This window comes from Moesziomyces antarcticus (genome assembly GCF_000747765.1).
Source record: "Moesziomyces antarcticus DNA, scaffold: scaffold_v10065, strain JCM 10317, whole genome shotgun sequence".
Classification (NCBI taxonomy): Eukaryota; Fungi; Basidiomycota; class Ustilaginomycetes; order Ustilaginales; family Ustilaginaceae; genus Moesziomyces; species Moesziomyces antarcticus.
The window spans coordinates 1-15695 of record NW_014638945.1 but is presented as its reverse complement, the minus strand read 5'-3'; the positions used below and the strand labels follow the sequence as shown (position 1 = coordinate 15695).

Genomic DNA, 15695 nt, shown 5'->3' with positions numbered 1-15695 from the left:
GGAAAGCATGCTGCGATATGGTGTTGGTGCAGGTGAAGCATGCCTCGCCTTAGGCGGCTTCAAGATGCAGAGATTGGTTCTGGTCGTCTCATCTAGTATGCACATGACAGCGGCCTCGAATGACTTCCAATTTGATTCAATCCCAGACGGAACATCGTATCTGCCAGGTGCCACGCTCCATACGTTGGATCTAAGCATCCTAACCGGACGTCAAGACACTTCCACCGGTGCAGCTTTACCGGTGGCAGATGTGAATGCGGCATACTTGCATCAAATCGGAGATAGCGCGAATCTCTTCTCCTTGACTTCCGCTGGACTTAGCCTCGTCCTAGACCAGGACAGGGAATATGTGATCATCGGTGAACTCCTGAAAAGCAACACCGCTGTTGTGCACAATCACATCAACGATCGGCCCTGCCTCTCGCGGGTTGTTGGAGGTGTTTGGGTAATTGTTGTCCAAAAATTATGCACTGGATTCATACCCCACACATTTGTTGCTCAGTGATCCTTAACAAATTCTTGTTGCGACTGTCAACAAGTTCTACCTCCGATATGATTATCCTGATTCACATCTCCACACCCAGATCCAAGGTCGCCTGCAACGTCGTCCTCGCAAACGTCCTCAAGACCTTCTTGCCCGAAGTCATCTCCGACGAGCTCACCCAAAACATGAAGATCGTCGACCAGTACAGCTGCTATGGCACAGACGCAGGAATGAAGGAGCCAAGAGCAAATCCCTCCTCAATGACGCCCAGCTCGCCATGGTCCAGTTGTGGGCCAAGAGCCTCAAGCTTCTATCCCAAGTCTGTCTGAACCGCGCCTCGAATCGCAATCCGTCGTTAGTCTATGCGAGATTGTGTTCGTGTCCTAGCCATGGTCCGCCAGCCGTGGCAACAGTCTCAGACCGCCTGCCAAAATGGGGCGACGAGAGGCGTCCCAATTTCGAAATTTCGAGCCACAGACTTTTTCCAAGGACACTGCTCCAGAGCCGTATACGGACTGCTCTTTTTCGAGCCACGCGACAATTTCCAAAAACACTGCTCCAGTGCTTGGCACAGATTTCTCGTTGCCCACGGACTAGCTTGGCCTGGCCTGGCGCCTCACAGACTGGCGACGGACTAGGCAAACGGACCGGGCGAAAGAAAACAGTCCTGCAATGCCGGTCATAGGCTCACGGACTGGGCGAAAATACACTGCTGATGCAGTGCCGCTCGCTGGCTTGCGAACTCGCCTTGGCTTGCGTACTGGCAACGGACTGCAGAAAACACACCAAAGGGGCGGTCGGTGCGATTTGTGCAAAGGGACGTCGGACGTCGGACATACGGCGATCGTTTTCTTCCAGCGTTACGGCGCAAAACTTGAGACTCGCCTGTGCGTGGCACTGCGCCGGTGAGAAGACATAGACAAGCAAAACAAGCTGGACGGATTGGAGCGAGGAAGATGGTCCAGATTGCATCGACGATTTGCTTTAGCGTCCCGCAAACTGACGAGACGAAAGCAGTTGCTCGTGTGTAAGACCGCGCTCCAATTGAGCTCGGCTACATCTTGTCGGGCATTCATCTCCCAACGCCTGTTGATTGCTCACCCCGGACTTTTCAGCCCACTTTTTGGTGGAATGGAAGTCCGATTGTGGTCCACCGAGACTAAGCTCTGACAGCTCGATCGAGCCTACATTCGGGTGCAGATTGCCACAAGGACTCTAGTGGTGATGTATACGATTACATTGGGCGTGCAGGTGTTCAACAAGAGCGAATCGAGCGCGTCTGTCGGAACGGGCATGTTGGATGCTTCAAAAGTCGACCTGCCCGGTAGCGGCGTCTAGAAGCACGCCGACGCCAAAGAAGATGCTAAAGACGTCGCCGCCAAGCCATCTGCGGCGATCTGCCACCGTAACGGAGACGTGAGCGGCGGATGCCATCGCAGAGTCGTGCTCGTCTCGGTTGGTCTGACCACCGATCTTTTCGTAGCTCGACTTGACGAACCAGGCAAGGTTGGAGGCAAAAGTGGAATTGCCGAGCTGGCTGACTTGCTCGAAGCGTTTGCTGCACAGGTAGATGAGCTCTTGCGTTGAGCGTGTGAGCTCGGCGTCATGATAGTCGACCAGGACGGCAGCAGCGGTGGCTGCGTAGCCGAAACGACGCAGGAGATAACCGGGCGCGTACAGGAGCGCGCCGCTGATCTCCGGATCGGTGAAGATGTCCAAGAGCACCTGGCAAGCTTGACGAATCTCATGCCTGTAGGCAGCGACGAACCTCGCCGACTCTTCGTCGTAGCGCATGTCGTAGCCGGCGCCTCGCTCAGAAGCGTGAGCCTTTGACGGACGGCCCATCTCGGCAGATCTGAGAGCGATAGACGCGAGATAGATCTGCAGCGTCCAGCGGTCAACGAGACCGACTATTCTCTCCAGGCGGCTGCAATCGGTCTCGGCCGAAAGCCAACGCTTTTCCACGTCGAAGAGTTGCGACTGTAGATACTTGAAGCGATCCCAATCGTGCGTGAGGTTGGGGCGCGGAGGCGGCGGAGCGACCTCAAGAGCTGCCAGTGGCGAGTTGGACGAGACCTCGCCGAGCCAGACCTGCAGCTCCTTGACGATGGGCAGGACCCGCACGAGGTAAGGTGTTGGAATCGAGCTACGCGAGGGTCGCGGTGCCTTGGACAGAGCGAGGTCCGGATCGCTTAGGTCCATGCCTTTGCCGGTGTCAAGGGCTGCAAGCGCCTCGAAAGCTCTGGAGCATGTCCAGACCGACGAGAGGCGATGCGGATGGCTGGGTGGCGTCCGTTCGCCGTTGATTGTGCAGATCTGGATGCGTCTAGCGGCGCTCTGTAGCAAGTTGGAAGCGTAACCCGACAGCAACTTTTCGTCGGGACAGCCCGGGAAAGCCTGAGGCCAGTAGGCGATGAGAAGAATGGCCTGAACGGAACCGATTGTGGGATCGGAGCTGCAGATCTGCGAGCCCAACTGTGAGAGTGCATACGATGCAAGGCCGGTGTGAGTCTCGGAGCGTACGGTCGGACCGTTCTTTCCATGCGAATCATGGTACAATGAACCAATGGCAAGCAGAACTGAAAGCAGGAAGGGCTCCGTGGCCGCCAGGCTTGAAACACTGACTTTGTCGTCGAGCTCGAGGAAGGGCGCGAAGACGTGGCAGTACGTGAGGAAGAATTCGAGGAGCACCTGTCCCAGCTCGAGAGTGATGAAACCGGCGTCAATCGGATCGCAGATCGGTGTGTGTCGGATGCCATTGCTGCTTGGCCAGGCTGACTCGTGTTGGACTGGTGCCGAAACAGGCGGCTGAGGAGCGGCCACTCCGTGAGAGGATCGGGGTGGTGCGGAATGCTCAGCCTCGCCGTTGGGTTCTTCGCGACTGGTGCGTCGATCGTGGCGGGTTAATGCCTGAAGAGGTACGCTAGCCTCCGAGGCGCCATCCTGCAGTTCGTCGACCTCGGCATCGGAATCGTCGGGGGAGTCTGCGCGTGCACGCTTGCGCTCTGGCTTGTGCGGAGAGGCGGCGGATCGCGAGGAGGTGGGACGGCCAGAGGTGTAATGATTTGGGCGCTCGAGCAGCGCCGAATGGCCCTCGACGCGCTCTACGAGGCGAGAGACGGTGCGTTCGAGCAAGTCGATCCTTCTGACCGCATCGGGAAGCGAGTATCCGAAGCGATCGGAGGGATGATGGCTCATGGCGTCGCGGTGCTGAGGGCCAAGGTGCGAATGGCTCAGGAAGCGTGACCTGTCGCTGGAACCGCCGTCTGGCCTAGACGAGGCATATGGGGGCAGCGCCGGACCGTGCGATGGAATGCCGCTGGGGGTGAGCTGAGCGTTGGCGTGCGAATGTGGGTGGGCTGCGATGGAAGATGCGTAGGAGGCAGTGTGGGCCTTTGCGTCGCGGTCGTCCGAGTTGACTCTGTTGGAGGAAGGGGTGCCCGCATTTGCTTCGGAGGGCTCCTTGCAGACGAGCTTGAGCTTGAGACAGCGCGCGCAGGGGAAGACGCCGTCGCACTTGAGCTTCTGACCGCGGCAACGGATGCAGGCTCTCTGAGAGCGTTTGCGCTTCTTGGCTTCCGGCTCGGCATCCTTGGAGGAGGCGAGTGAGTCGACAGCCTCTTTCGAGTCGGAAAGCGTCATCTTGTCGTCTGGGGATACCGAACGGGGATTTGGTGGGGTGGTGGGAGGCTGCGGAGCGTCTGCGGAGGCATCGAGGTTGCTAAGCACCGAGCCTTTCTGCGTCGGTTTGGGCTCCGACATTGCTTATGAGCGTGAAGGGAGGCAGAACGAGACAAAGAAGGCGAGCTACTTCTGTTGCGCGTCAGACACTGGCAGAGCTGTCGGTCGGAGGCAGTCTCAGATCTAAGCTGTGCACGGCCAGCAGGAGATGGTTACAGATGAAATGCCGATCGCAAAACCGGAAGCTCGAGCGTCGAAAGACAAGGCTGGTGAGAGGCGTGTGGCTAAGCCGACTTGGCTTGAGTTGGGCTGCCGGAAAGGGTGAGGTGGATCGCAGTAGCTCCTGCACGATCGAGCCTTTGCAATGAAGAATCACTGTAATCGGCACAGATGACCAAGAGGATGTCGTAGATGCTGGTGGCGGTGGAAGGTGGTGAAGAGTGATAGAAAGCGGTGGCAACAGCGGATCGAGGTGCCAGCGCTTGTGAGAACGTGACGGTGGAAGACGGACGAGTGATGTGAGCGAATCGAGGGGCAGCTCTTCTGGGCGGCGGTAAGGCCGAGAGAGTTCCTGATCGGGATGCGAGACGGAGAAAGAGGTGCTGGCCCAGCAGAACCCGACGATGCAGCGCTGCCCCTACCGCCGATGTCGGGAGGTCGAAACGGGATGGGGTGGGCGCGGACTGGCAACGGCGTGGCACTGCATGGCGTGGGCCGGCAATTGGTGCAAGCCCAAAGGTAAGCGGAAGGCGCCCAACGTCGTCCAAGCGAGAAGAAGCGGCTGTGCGGTTCCGGTGAGTTATGCGCTTTGACGAGGATCGACGGCGAGCCGGACGCCGAGAGAGCGCGGCTTTGGGGGTCCGCCACTCGGTCTACATGAGAAAAGCCACCGCAGGCGCCAGGTGACAGTAGCGCGGAATCGGCTCGGCCTGTGACCCGCATCCACGCCGCGCCCGTGGACCCGGAATGCCTTCCAGGCGCAACCCGCCAAAGCTTCGGGGTCCTCCGTATCCAAAAATAAAGCAAAACTGCAATTCAGCCGGTTACAGGTCGCAGCGCGCAATTTAACCCTCCCTATTCCTCTTTTGCTCCCGAGCGATGCAGCAGACTGTCCCGGAAAGACTGCGCTGACSAGCGAGCGAGCGGGCGAGCGATACAGTGAGCCTTGTTCTGTTCGGAGCAAGATCCGAAGCGATGCAAGGGTTGAACAAAGCCATTGTCGTTTGCCGAAGCGGTCATCGCAGCAGCTCCAAGTACAGTCAGCAAGGCGGCGATGCTCGCCGGCCAAGCTCGCCGGCCGGCTCCGTCCATCGTTCGGGCTCCGATCGGCGCGCGTTGCCCGAATGTCGGCTATGGTACAGGTGCCAGCGTCATCCCCGCTGTCGCAGCTGCCGCCCTCAAGACATGCTTGAACTCGACACAATCAATCTCTTATCGGCACAGTATGCTCCTACTTGTCCTGTCACGACGTCCTCACTTTTGGCGAAAGTCACGCAGGGGATCGTAACCAGATTTCTTCGTCAACTTGGCCGATGCCGACCACTTTTTTAGAGGGAATTTCGGACCGACCCGCGTTGCGCAGAGCACCGAACCCCGGTTTCACTGCAGTCTTGATGCGCTGGGAAAGCTGCCTCGCTTAGCGAGCCAATGCCGGCACTCGCGTGCCGCCGTGTCATCGCGGCTTCTCGGATTCCTGGGTCGGATCAAGGGCGCAGTGCGTTCGTGCGTTCGTTTGCCACAGTCGAGCCACTCGACGCTGCCGAAGGCGCTTTTCGGACTCCTCTGCTCGGATACGACCCTCCGAAAGTAGCCCGACGTGACCCACGCCTGCACAGTCGCCCTCGCTCGTCCCTCTCCAAACCGTGTCGCTCGAGGGGCGCATTCGGGATGTCGGCAGACCACGCGATCGGGATCGGAAGCGCCGCTAACCCTGCTGCCACCCTCACTACTCCCCATCGATGCCCAGCACCGTGCTTCTTCTTCTGCTTCAGAGCGGCAACCGTCAGTCGACGCGAATAGTCCCAAAGTCAATGCGGCATATCAACCCAATTTCTGTAGAAACAGAAACCACGACCACCGGAAACATGCTTCAGTGCACGCATTCCGCAAACCCTCTCGTCCCGACGGCAAAGAGGAAGTTGGGGAAGAAAAGTGGGGAGTGGCTTTCCTTCGCGCGCGCAAACTGCAAATTCGGCGGCTCTCAACCCGCGCAGAACCGATTCCACGCTCTGGCAACGCCAGACGATGTGGGCAACGGCCCAAGCATCAGGGCGGGTGAGCCGATTGTCGGTTCCGTTCCAAGCAGGGTGGACGGCAACCTCTGTTGAGCAAAGCGCTCGCTCGCGGATGCGAAAATCTGCCGTGAAAGAATGCCAGCAGCGAGCTCGAGCGCGCGCGTTGCCCTTCGGATCCCAGCTGGCGGCTCGGCAGCGGTGTATCCAAACATAGAGCGGGACGACTGTGCAGCTTGAAAAACTCGATCCGCTGCATCCCAACGCGGCTGCATGAACGCGCAGCGTACCGCTCTTGCTCGCTACCGATCCGAATTTGAACACAGGATTGGGTCAACGCTTCTTCTTGGCCTCGCTGCGGGCCCTGCGTCAACAGCAAACGAGTTGGCCGGCTTCTAGCTCGCTTTGCAACCAGTGCTCGATCCGTTTGCACGTTTAGTCTTGTTGCGCCGCAGCTCGGACCCCACAGCTCTCGCCCCACGGCCCTAAGTTGGCAAAGCCACGCCGCAAACCGGCATGGATCGAAACTGTTCCGAGCCTGATATCAAGCTATATAACGCGTCAGTGACAAAGCTCTTCCTCAGCTCTTATACGTCGTGTCAGGCTCGAGGCGCCGCTGATGATTGCCGACTCGAATGGAAGTCGAGTCGGTCTGCGGACGGAGACGGGTTCGGCAATGCAGCGAGGTTTGGCACGACAGCTCCAGGCGGGGCTTGCCAGCACGCGGCAAGCTTAGCAAACCTAGCAGCTACCCCTCCCGCAGCGTGGCTCGTTTCGGCCCAGTCTCGTGCATCGGGTTGCATGCGTATCACCCGAGGTCGCGGGGCGCGGTCCGCGTCTAGAAAAGCCGCAATGTCGCTTCTGCTTGGCCCAAAGTTATGCCGGCTCGACGTGCACCGCAAATTCAACAGGCTCCATTCAAGTTACGGCTCCAGCACCAGCGCAATTTTCACCGCCTGTACGCAAACAAGGTTTGAAATGCGGGCCGCTGCACCGTGCATGCATCATTGAGCCAACCGCGGGCTTTCCCTGCGTTTCTGTCACGGTGCTCGGGTAAAGTTCCCTTCCCTCCGCTTCCCGCACCCCAAGTCAAGCTACCGAGGCAGTGTCCTCTGGCCCAAGGCGGCCTACAGCGCAGAGGAGAGGATTCGAAAGCAATCGGTCGGATTGGCTACCCTGAATACTCGCTGACCCACTCACTTCGGCCCGCCCGAGAAGAAGGCAGCGCAGTGGTGGAAAGCCAAAAATGAGGAGCGAGTGGGGGACAAACGGAAGCCGAATCGGCAGCACCGCCAGAGCGGTCGCGCGCCGACGGAAGGGGAAACAAACCGTTCGGTCAGAGGTCCGATGTACTCCAGGTGCGCCACCGAGCGCCTGAGCACGCGGCGCTCGAAGTTTTGCCCTCGCACCCTTTGCAAACCCTTGGCATAACGCGGCGAGCAGCGGTTCCGTTCGGCTCTTTTTCACACCCCACCACGACGTGAGGTCCATCGCCGATTCGTCAGGAGGACTCATCTTACGAGCAGCTTAACAGACAGTTTCGTGTTCAAATCTGTCGTGCCGGTCGCCCCATCTAGCCCGAAAGCGGCGAGTCTGAATGACATTTACTGGCCGGCGCAGTCATCCCGAACGCACCACGCGGTGTGTCCTGCTGCGGGAGTGTGGGAAGCCAAGATGCGCAAGGGTCGGCGCAAGGATGTCACGCTTGGCGCTGATGGACACGGCCACATTGAAACCGGTACATTGATTCAGGAAGCGCCTTGCGAGGTAGGATCTGAGACGATCTTGTCGGAGCGGCAAGTGTCATCTTTTGAAGCCGGAGTGGGGTGGTCCAGCCTTCCGGGCGAGGTGGAGCTCTGTGGATATCTCGGCATGGCTAGTATCATAGGCCTTTCGCGTTGCTGAACGTCGACATTCGACCGAGTGTTAGCGCGAGCACATGATTCCAGCGGACGTTGAGCCGAGGAAGACCACGCTGCATGGAAGCTTATCTCCGGATCATGATCACAGCCATACGTGATGTCGACCGCCGTTTCGCCGCAGACTCGGAGTATCGCGAGCGGCTGTCTCCGACAAGCGTGCAAACGCACATTCTGCTTTCCCGACCGCAACATGATCTCCGCCTCGGATTCAAGCTCTTACGTTCATTCGTGCATGCTGAACACAAATTCTAATGGAGGGCCGATCGACAATACGACCGACACAGGGACATTGGTTCTCATTCGACCGTCTTCACCGCTCATTCGCGCTGAGCTGAGACCGCTCATTCGCACCGAGCTGAGTCTGTCGAGGGCCCGGAATGAGTGCTGGAACTGACGATCAAGGTGATGCCCGATTCCGGCAAGATCGTCCGACGACAAGATGCGTAGCCAAACGTCGTATGACAAGCACAGTCTGTCTTTCGGTTGCGAAAGTTGATGCATCGAAGGCAGACAGACAACCATGTCGAACGGCACCAGCCCACCTGCGCCTGCTCACGAGCTCTGGTCAGCCCAGATGAGTAAAAGTGTGAACGAATCTTGGTCTCCGCTCCCGCATCCGCGCGCGTCAGGTGGGGGGCCGAATGTTTTCAGCGCAGATAGCCTGCTGTCAGGTTCTGGACCCGTTCCAAATCGCGGCAAAGACGCGGGGCCCCTGCTGGCCCCACTTCAACCGAGCATTCCCTGCACACCGAAGCCGTGACGGAAAGGTGACAGCAAAACGTCGATGCCACCAAGCTCAGTCGGACTGCGCACTCTCACTGTATGGTGCCGGTAACCTTCCAGCTCCGTCAGGAACACTGCACCCTGAGCGATTGACGTACGCCTACAACCACGTGTCGTCCTTGCCCCCACACCAAGTGCACCTCGGACGATGCGGGGCTGTGAGCAGACGCCTCCGGATTTGCTTTCCCCGTAATACACCAGATACGCGCTCATGGAAAGTAGCCGCCCCTTCTGTCCTGATCAGAGTGGGCTCGACACCCTATATATCCACCGGTAGCATGTCGAGATCTCCCGCAAAGCACTGCTAGGTAGCGCACCCTGCCACACAAGCTCGACCTGCACCGTAGATCATCGGATCGAACGACTCCTCAGCGTGCAATCTCTTGACGGTCATCTTTACCTACAAAGTGCAGTCTTGACTTGACGACATGGCGGCAGAGATCGTCACTCCTACCAATCGCAGCGTCGACGAGAAGGAAGGCTCTCCTTCAGCCGAGCTTGCACCTGTCTACTACACGGTCTCCCAGAATGGTGGACGCAGAACGGGTACCAATGCTGCCAGAAAGATCAGCACCCTCGGCGCCACAGCAGGCACCGTCAAAAATGTAGCCGCCGACGGAGACATCATCCTGCTGCCGACACCCAGCAATGACGTCAATGACCCTCTCAACTGGTCACGAGCCTACAAGTGGTACATGACCTGCGTGGTCTGCATGGGGGCCTTCATGTCCAACCTAACCACCGCTGGTCCCAGCATCGCAATCATCCAGACAGGCATGACTTTCCGCACCGAACCCGCAAAGACCGCCTACCTCTTCTCGTGCGCCTCCCTGATGCTGGGTGGTTCCATGTTCTGGTGGTCGCCGCTGACCAGCAAGTTCGGCAAACGCCCCATCTATGTGCTGTCGTACCTCGTCTACTGCGCGACATGCTTTGCGGCAGGCGGCTGCAAGACCTTTGCGGCCCAGCTGGCAGTTCGCATGATCATGGGTGCCACCGCAGGAGCCGGAGAGATGCTCGGTCCTCTCACGATCAACGACATCTGGTTCCTCCACGAAAGGGCGACGCCGATGGCCGCGTACAATGCTTTCCTGTCCGTCGGCGTTGCGTTCGGGCTGATCATCGACGGTGCAATCATCAACAAGTATCCTTGGCAGTACATCTACTGGATCAACGGCTCCATCGTCGCCGTTCTCTGCTTGCTGGTCACTTTCACCTTCCCCGAGACCTCGTTCCGCCGACCTGCTCTCGAGACCGTCACAAAATCCCAGCAGAGGGACCTCGATGCTTCCAAAAAGCACACTTGGACTCAGAACCTGCGTCTCTACAGCGGCATCTGGACGACCGAGAGTCTGCCCACGCTCTTCCTCCGACCCTGGCTCGCACTGATGCTCCCCGCGGTAGCCTGGGCTGCCGTCGTGTGGGCAGTGTCGGTTGGATTCGTCGTCGCCGTCACCACCAACGTGGCTCTAGCATATGGCATGACGTACCACTTTGGGCCTCTCCAAGTAGGTCTCTGCTGGTTTGCCGGCGTCATCGCAAGTCTGCTAGGCCTCGTCTCGGGTCCTCTCGCCGATTACATCAGCCACAGATCCGTCCTAAGGAACGGCGGCATTCGCGAGCCAGAGATGCGTCTGCCTGCCATCATCCCTTCCATCTTCACAGCCCCGCTCGGCCTCGTCCTCTACGGAGCAGGCATCCACTACCGACTGCATTGGATCGTTCCCACCTTGGGTATTGCCATCTCGACCTGGACCATTGTCGCCGGCCCAGTCGTAGCCCTAGTCTACGCCGTCGACTCGTACAAACCAATCACGGAAGAGGTCGTGACCTGTATCTTGGGCTACAAGTCGCTGCTCGGATTCTTGCTCTCATTCTACACCAACAAATGGACTATGAACGAAGGTTACTTGCAATCCTTCGGAGAGATGGCCGCCATCTCTGCAGCCGCTTTCTTCTTCGTCATTCCCTTTTATATCTGGGGACGTGGGATCCGTCAAGCTTCGTTGAAGTGGAAAGTCTTCCGGATCATCCAGTGGCATACAGACCGCGATGACTTGATCCTCGAAGATGAACTGGATTGATCTCGCTCTTCAGGCTCGCTACTGGTGACGGCTAGGCAAGCACAGTCCGTCAAATTTGTTACCAATTCTAGTGCTTCATCTTCGCTCACCAGGTACGAGACAAGTGCCGAGCCTTGCTTGCCTGATAGGGACATTCGTGCATACCTTAGTATTGAGATCGAGTCTCGCCACCACAGCGACGCTTCGGTGCCTGCCAAGGCGAACGGTGAGACTCGTGCGTGATCTGAGGTTCTGCAGGGCGTTTCCATCTTCTCCAGGCAGAAGCATTCTTTTAGCATGTGCTGCAACCGTTGACGTCGCGGGCGCTGAAGGTCACGCGGTTGGTGGAACCCTGACCGAGTAGACCTCCGCCGACGATGACAATGTCCTTGGGGTTGAAACCTTTTGTGACGGAGCGAGAGTAGGCGGCGGGCGCATTCGGCACCGAGAGACGCGTCCAAGCATTGGCAGCGCCGTTCGCACGGTTGACGAAGAGGTCGGCGTCGGAGTTAGCGCTGACGACCACGGTGCCGGAGCTGGATCCGATAGGAGTCCACATGACATAGGGGCTACCGCGCGGAACGGTGCCGTCATTGGCCTTGAGCACCTGGATTAGCTTGTCGGCCCAGCTGAGGGGGTCGTTAGAGATCTTGTAGTAGACGGAGAAGTCACCCTCGGGCGCTCCACCGTATTCGTAGGTCATGATGTAGTTGCCGTTGCCCATCTTGTCGACGACGGGCATACCGGGGCGAGAAGCGTAAGCAGGTGCGAGGACATCGTTGACGATAGGGCCCCAGTTCTTGAGGTCCGTGGTGGTCTGGTGGACGAGGTTCTGGCCGTACTTGGGGTCGCGCTGGTCGGAGTAGTAGCAGATCAGCTGGCCGTTGTTCACGAGAAGGAAAGGCTCCCACACTGGGGTCTCGCCATTGTTGGGCAGAGCGACACCACCGGCAGCGATGTGGGACAGGAACTTCCAGGTCTTTCTGCAAAGCCAGATACGAGCGGCACAGTGAGGCAAGGTTGACGTTTAGAGAAAGGTTCCAGAGACCACAAGAGGACGAAATAAAACCTGCCCTTTGTCAGTGCTGATGTATAGATCGAGCTGAGTCTTGGAGAGGTCGGCGGGGATGGACTTGCCAGCAAGGAGGATGGATCCGGCGAGGTAGCCTGCGAAGCTTTGCTTGAGCTCGTAGAGGAAAGGCTGGTAGATCCCGGCCTTTGACCTGGTCCGTAACGGTCGAGAAGGGCGACCAGGGGAAACCGTGGTCGGTGGATCGGTAGATGGGGAACCAGGTCTTGCCTCCAGAGTAGTTCTCTCAAGTGGTGAGGAGCGTTCCGGAATTCTGAGAGGCGAGAATATCGAGGGCAAAAGCAGCAAAGACGACGTCAGCGTGCGTGAAATGCAATGAGCGTGCTCCTCGGCGTGTTACATGGCGTGACACTTAGATCATTCACGATGAGCGTGAGAGATCTGCCGTAGAGCGATCGATTCCAGGTGTAGTTGCTGCCGAGCGTGTAAACGGTCAAGGAACGCCGGCCACTCGGCGTTCGCCGCGCGGTACTCTCTCTGCTTCTCGTTGAGCTCGTCGGCATTTGCCTGACGAGATTCTCTCTTTCGCCTGTTGATCTCGTCGGCGTTGGCCCGCCGGGCCTCCCTCTTCTTCTGCCGCAACTCCTCGCCCTCCTTCTCGCGGTATCGACGGTCGGACTCGCTCTTCCTCCGCTTGAACTCGGAGTCGTCCCGCCGGCTGGACTGGTATGTCGTCGAATACTCCAGCTGCTTCTTGAGCCGATCCTCCCTGCTGTCTGCAGACTCGTTGGCCATGCGCCTCTGGTAGTTGCGGCTCTGCCTGGCTGCTTCGGCAGCTTTTTGTTCGTCCGTCATCTTTGTCCTGGCCTCCTTCCTATGATCCGACCGTTGCTTCTTGCGCTTGGCCGGCGAGACCTTGGACGAGTGCTGCTTCGACTGGTAGCCTCGCTTGGCCTGCAGTCGAAGCACGTCGTAGCTCTGCCAGACGTAGAAGCCGTCAAAGCCGGGCTCTGGACGCTTCAGGACAACATCGGCCATGTCGCCCACGTTTTCGGGAAGATACGGCAGCAGACACCCGATCTTGGGCAGTGCGCTGCTGTCGACTTCCTCCACCGTAGAGCCATCGCTGCGAAGCAGAATGGGGAATCGGTGGACGTTGACGAGATGGGCGAGAAAGTCGGATTGGCCGTGCGAGTCGTTGAGCCCGCGATGGGAGCAGTTGCGAACCGAGCAGACGAGTGACTGGCCGTCGCCCGTGACGGGGAAACGGGGGCTGAGCGCGAATCGTTTCAAGCCGGCCGTACTGTCGACGACGGTCTCAAAAAAGTGGCCGGCAAGATGGTTGAGGAAATGGGCCGAGTTGGCCGTGAGCTGCAGCTTGCCCTCAGCGAGCTCGGGAACGACGCGACTCCTGCTCCTGTGGCGGATGGCAGCGGTGCCGTCCAGATGCGACCGGTCGTTGGCGTCGGGCCGAAGGTGCCAGTCCTCGTCGATGCAGGAATCGACGGGGCAGGCGAAGAAGGTGGCGCGCTTCCATTGCTGAAAGCTGGCTGTATGGACGACGCAGATCGTGCCGAAGTCGAGTGCGAGGGCAGACACGGCGTCGTAGTGCTTCTGGAAGCACTCGGCGGTGTGGTTTGTGTCCGCCAGAGGAAGCAGCTCGCAGCAGACGAAACAGCAGAAGCGCTTGTGTGTCGCCTTGAGACATTCGTTGAAGACCCGAAACCTGTCGGCTTGGGTCGCGTCGGCCCTGACGCGGAGCTCGTTGGCATGGAACGACGCGTGGCACGACGGGCAGAGATGGGAGGCGCCATCCAGAATCCACCCCAGCAGGACAGCGTCGGAGCCCTTGGTGATAGCGACGTTGTCGAAGGGATGACCCTGCGCTGCCAGTTGTGTCCACGGCACCTGGCCAGCGCTGGTGAGCGAGAGAAGCCCGGCCAGCGACTCCTTGAAGGGGAGCCGAGTGCCGCTGTTGATGCGTCCGAAGAGCTCGACAATCTCTTTGGACATGGCGGCGGAGACGTCCGGGTGGCCTCCACCATCCCCCACCTGCTTGGCCTTGCTGCGGCCGCCGTGGTTGCCGTCGTCGTTGTCGTCGATCTGCCGGTGCAGCGCCTTGATAAGCGAGTCGGCCCTCTTGAGCAGATCGGGGTCGACGTCCTCGGGATCAGGCAGGTGCGCCACGGCTCCGTTGGACGCCAGCGAGGTGCGGACGTTGTCCGAGAAGGCGACGGCCTCGTCCACGCCCACCGCAGTCCGTCTCGTATCGGTCGGAACTTGCGTAGGGGCATAGACCTGGCGAGAGAGGCGCTTGTTGCCACTGAAGTGGCCCATCTGCGCCGCCAGGCGCCAGCCAGGGATGCTACCGCCGACCACGTTCTTGAAGGCATACGACGTGCGAAAGACGCGCGACGTGACGTGGGTGGCGAGGCCGAGACGGCGCGAGACGACCCTGAGCACGACGTTGAGGTGGCTCGTCTTCATCGGCAGATGGTGCAGGCACCATGCAACGCAATCCGAGGCGTGCTTCTTCGCACCGCTGGTGTTCTGGAGCGGCACGTCGCAATTGGGCTGGCCAACCCGGGTCCGGCCCATCAAGAAGACGGCGCAGTCGACAAACTGCGGCTTGACCGAGATGTCGAAGCCGGACTTGGTGCGGCGAAGAAGGGAGGCGCCGAACATTTTGTCGGTAAAGAGGCGGGCGACGTCGTCGGCGAAGACATGCTGCGAGATGCCGAGCGCGACAAAGCAGAAGACGGGATCCCTGCTCCTGGGCTGGTCGTTCCGGGTGGCCATGGTGTTCATGTGGAACAACGCATCGCCAAACCGGGCAGCGCCCTTGGAGGAGCTGCTGCTGACGTTGACCTTGAATTCGGGATCGCCAGCGCCCGAGTAGCCGCAAAAGGTGAGCTTGACCATGCCCCACCGCAGATATCGGCCCTCCTCTCCTGGATGGCGAAACGACTTGTCCAGCCACGAGGTGATGCGGCCGCCGAGTTCGTCCAGAAGCAGGATGACAAGGTGGGCAGAGAGCAGACTCTGCACCGACCTTGACGACGCCGAATCATCGTGGGCCGCCGCCGTCCAGACACCAGCGCAGAGCGCAGCAACAGTGTCGCAGCAGATCCACTCCTTCTTGCGCGCGCCGGTCGGATAGAGGTGCTTGCGGCGTGCCAGATAGTGGGTGATCTTGAGCACGTCGTGACGAAGCCGAGGGCGGACAGTCACCTTGAGGATGGTGAGGTGACGAAGGATGTTGTCCATCCTCTTGACAATCGTCATGTAGGCAAGGGGGGTAGCGCCAGGCGCCATCTCGAAGGCGCTAGCAAACTTGAGCTCGGCGGCGGTCAGCTCGGGCACAGTCTGAGCGTCGGCGTCGCCAGCACAGGCATCTTGTCCAGGATGACCGCCCAACTCGTCGTCGCAGTCGTCTTCGTCATCGTCGTCGCACCCTTGGTCATCGTCATCGTCGACGGCGGCGGCGGCGGCGGCGGCGGC

General features: G+C 59.3%; 4 protein-coding genes across 4 annotated transcripts, besides 3 other annotated features; 2 read left to right on the top strand and 2 right to left on the bottom strand.

Annotated features, from left to right (window-relative positions):
• Positions 1-103: 103 nt before the first annotated feature.
• PAN0_065d6554 (uncharacterized protein) lies at positions 104-813 on the top strand (the record flags this gene model as incomplete). The annotated part of the gene is made up of 2 exons (XM_014798009.1): positions 104-437; positions 503-813. 2 exons carry the CDS (start codon positions 104-106, stop codon positions 811-813), a joined length of 645 nt encoding a protein of 214 aa, XP_014653495.1.
• A 976-nt stretch (positions 814-1789) lies between these two features.
• Positions 1790-4246, bottom strand: PAN0_065c6553 (uncharacterized protein; the record flags this gene model as incomplete). The annotated part of the gene is made up of 1 exon (XM_014798008.1): positions 1790-4246. One exon carries the CDS (start codon positions 4244-4246, stop codon positions 1790-1792), a length of 2457 nt encoding a protein of 818 aa, XP_014653494.1.
• A 203-nt stretch (positions 4247-4449) lies between these two features.
• PAN0_065c6552 (uncharacterized protein) lies at positions 4450-5476 on the bottom strand (the record flags this gene model as incomplete). The annotated part of the gene is made up of 2 exons (XM_014798007.1): positions 4450-5037; positions 5375-5476. 2 exons carry the CDS (start codon positions 5474-5476, stop codon positions 4450-4452), a joined length of 690 nt encoding a protein of 229 aa, XP_014653493.1.
• A 4053-nt stretch (positions 5477-9529) lies between these two features.
• PAN0_065d6551 (MFS transporter) lies at positions 9530-11185 on the top strand (the record flags this gene model as incomplete). Its single annotated transcript, XM_014798006.1, has 1 exon — positions 9530-11185. The coding sequence occupies one exon, from the start codon at positions 9530-9532 to the stop codon at positions 11183-11185; it is 1656 nt and encodes a 551-aa protein (XP_014653492.1).
• Positions 11186-11456: 271 nt separating this feature from the next.
• Positions 11457-12143: a sequence feature (In-frame stop codon was detected at splice-junction site;~hypothetical protein).
• Positions 12144-12233: 90 nt separating this feature from the next.
• Positions 12234-12507: a sequence feature (In-frame stop codon was detected at splice-junction site;~hypothetical protein).
• Positions 12508-12705: 198 nt separating this feature from the next.
• Positions 12706-15695: a sequence feature (In-frame stop codon was detected at splice-junction site;~hypothetical protein).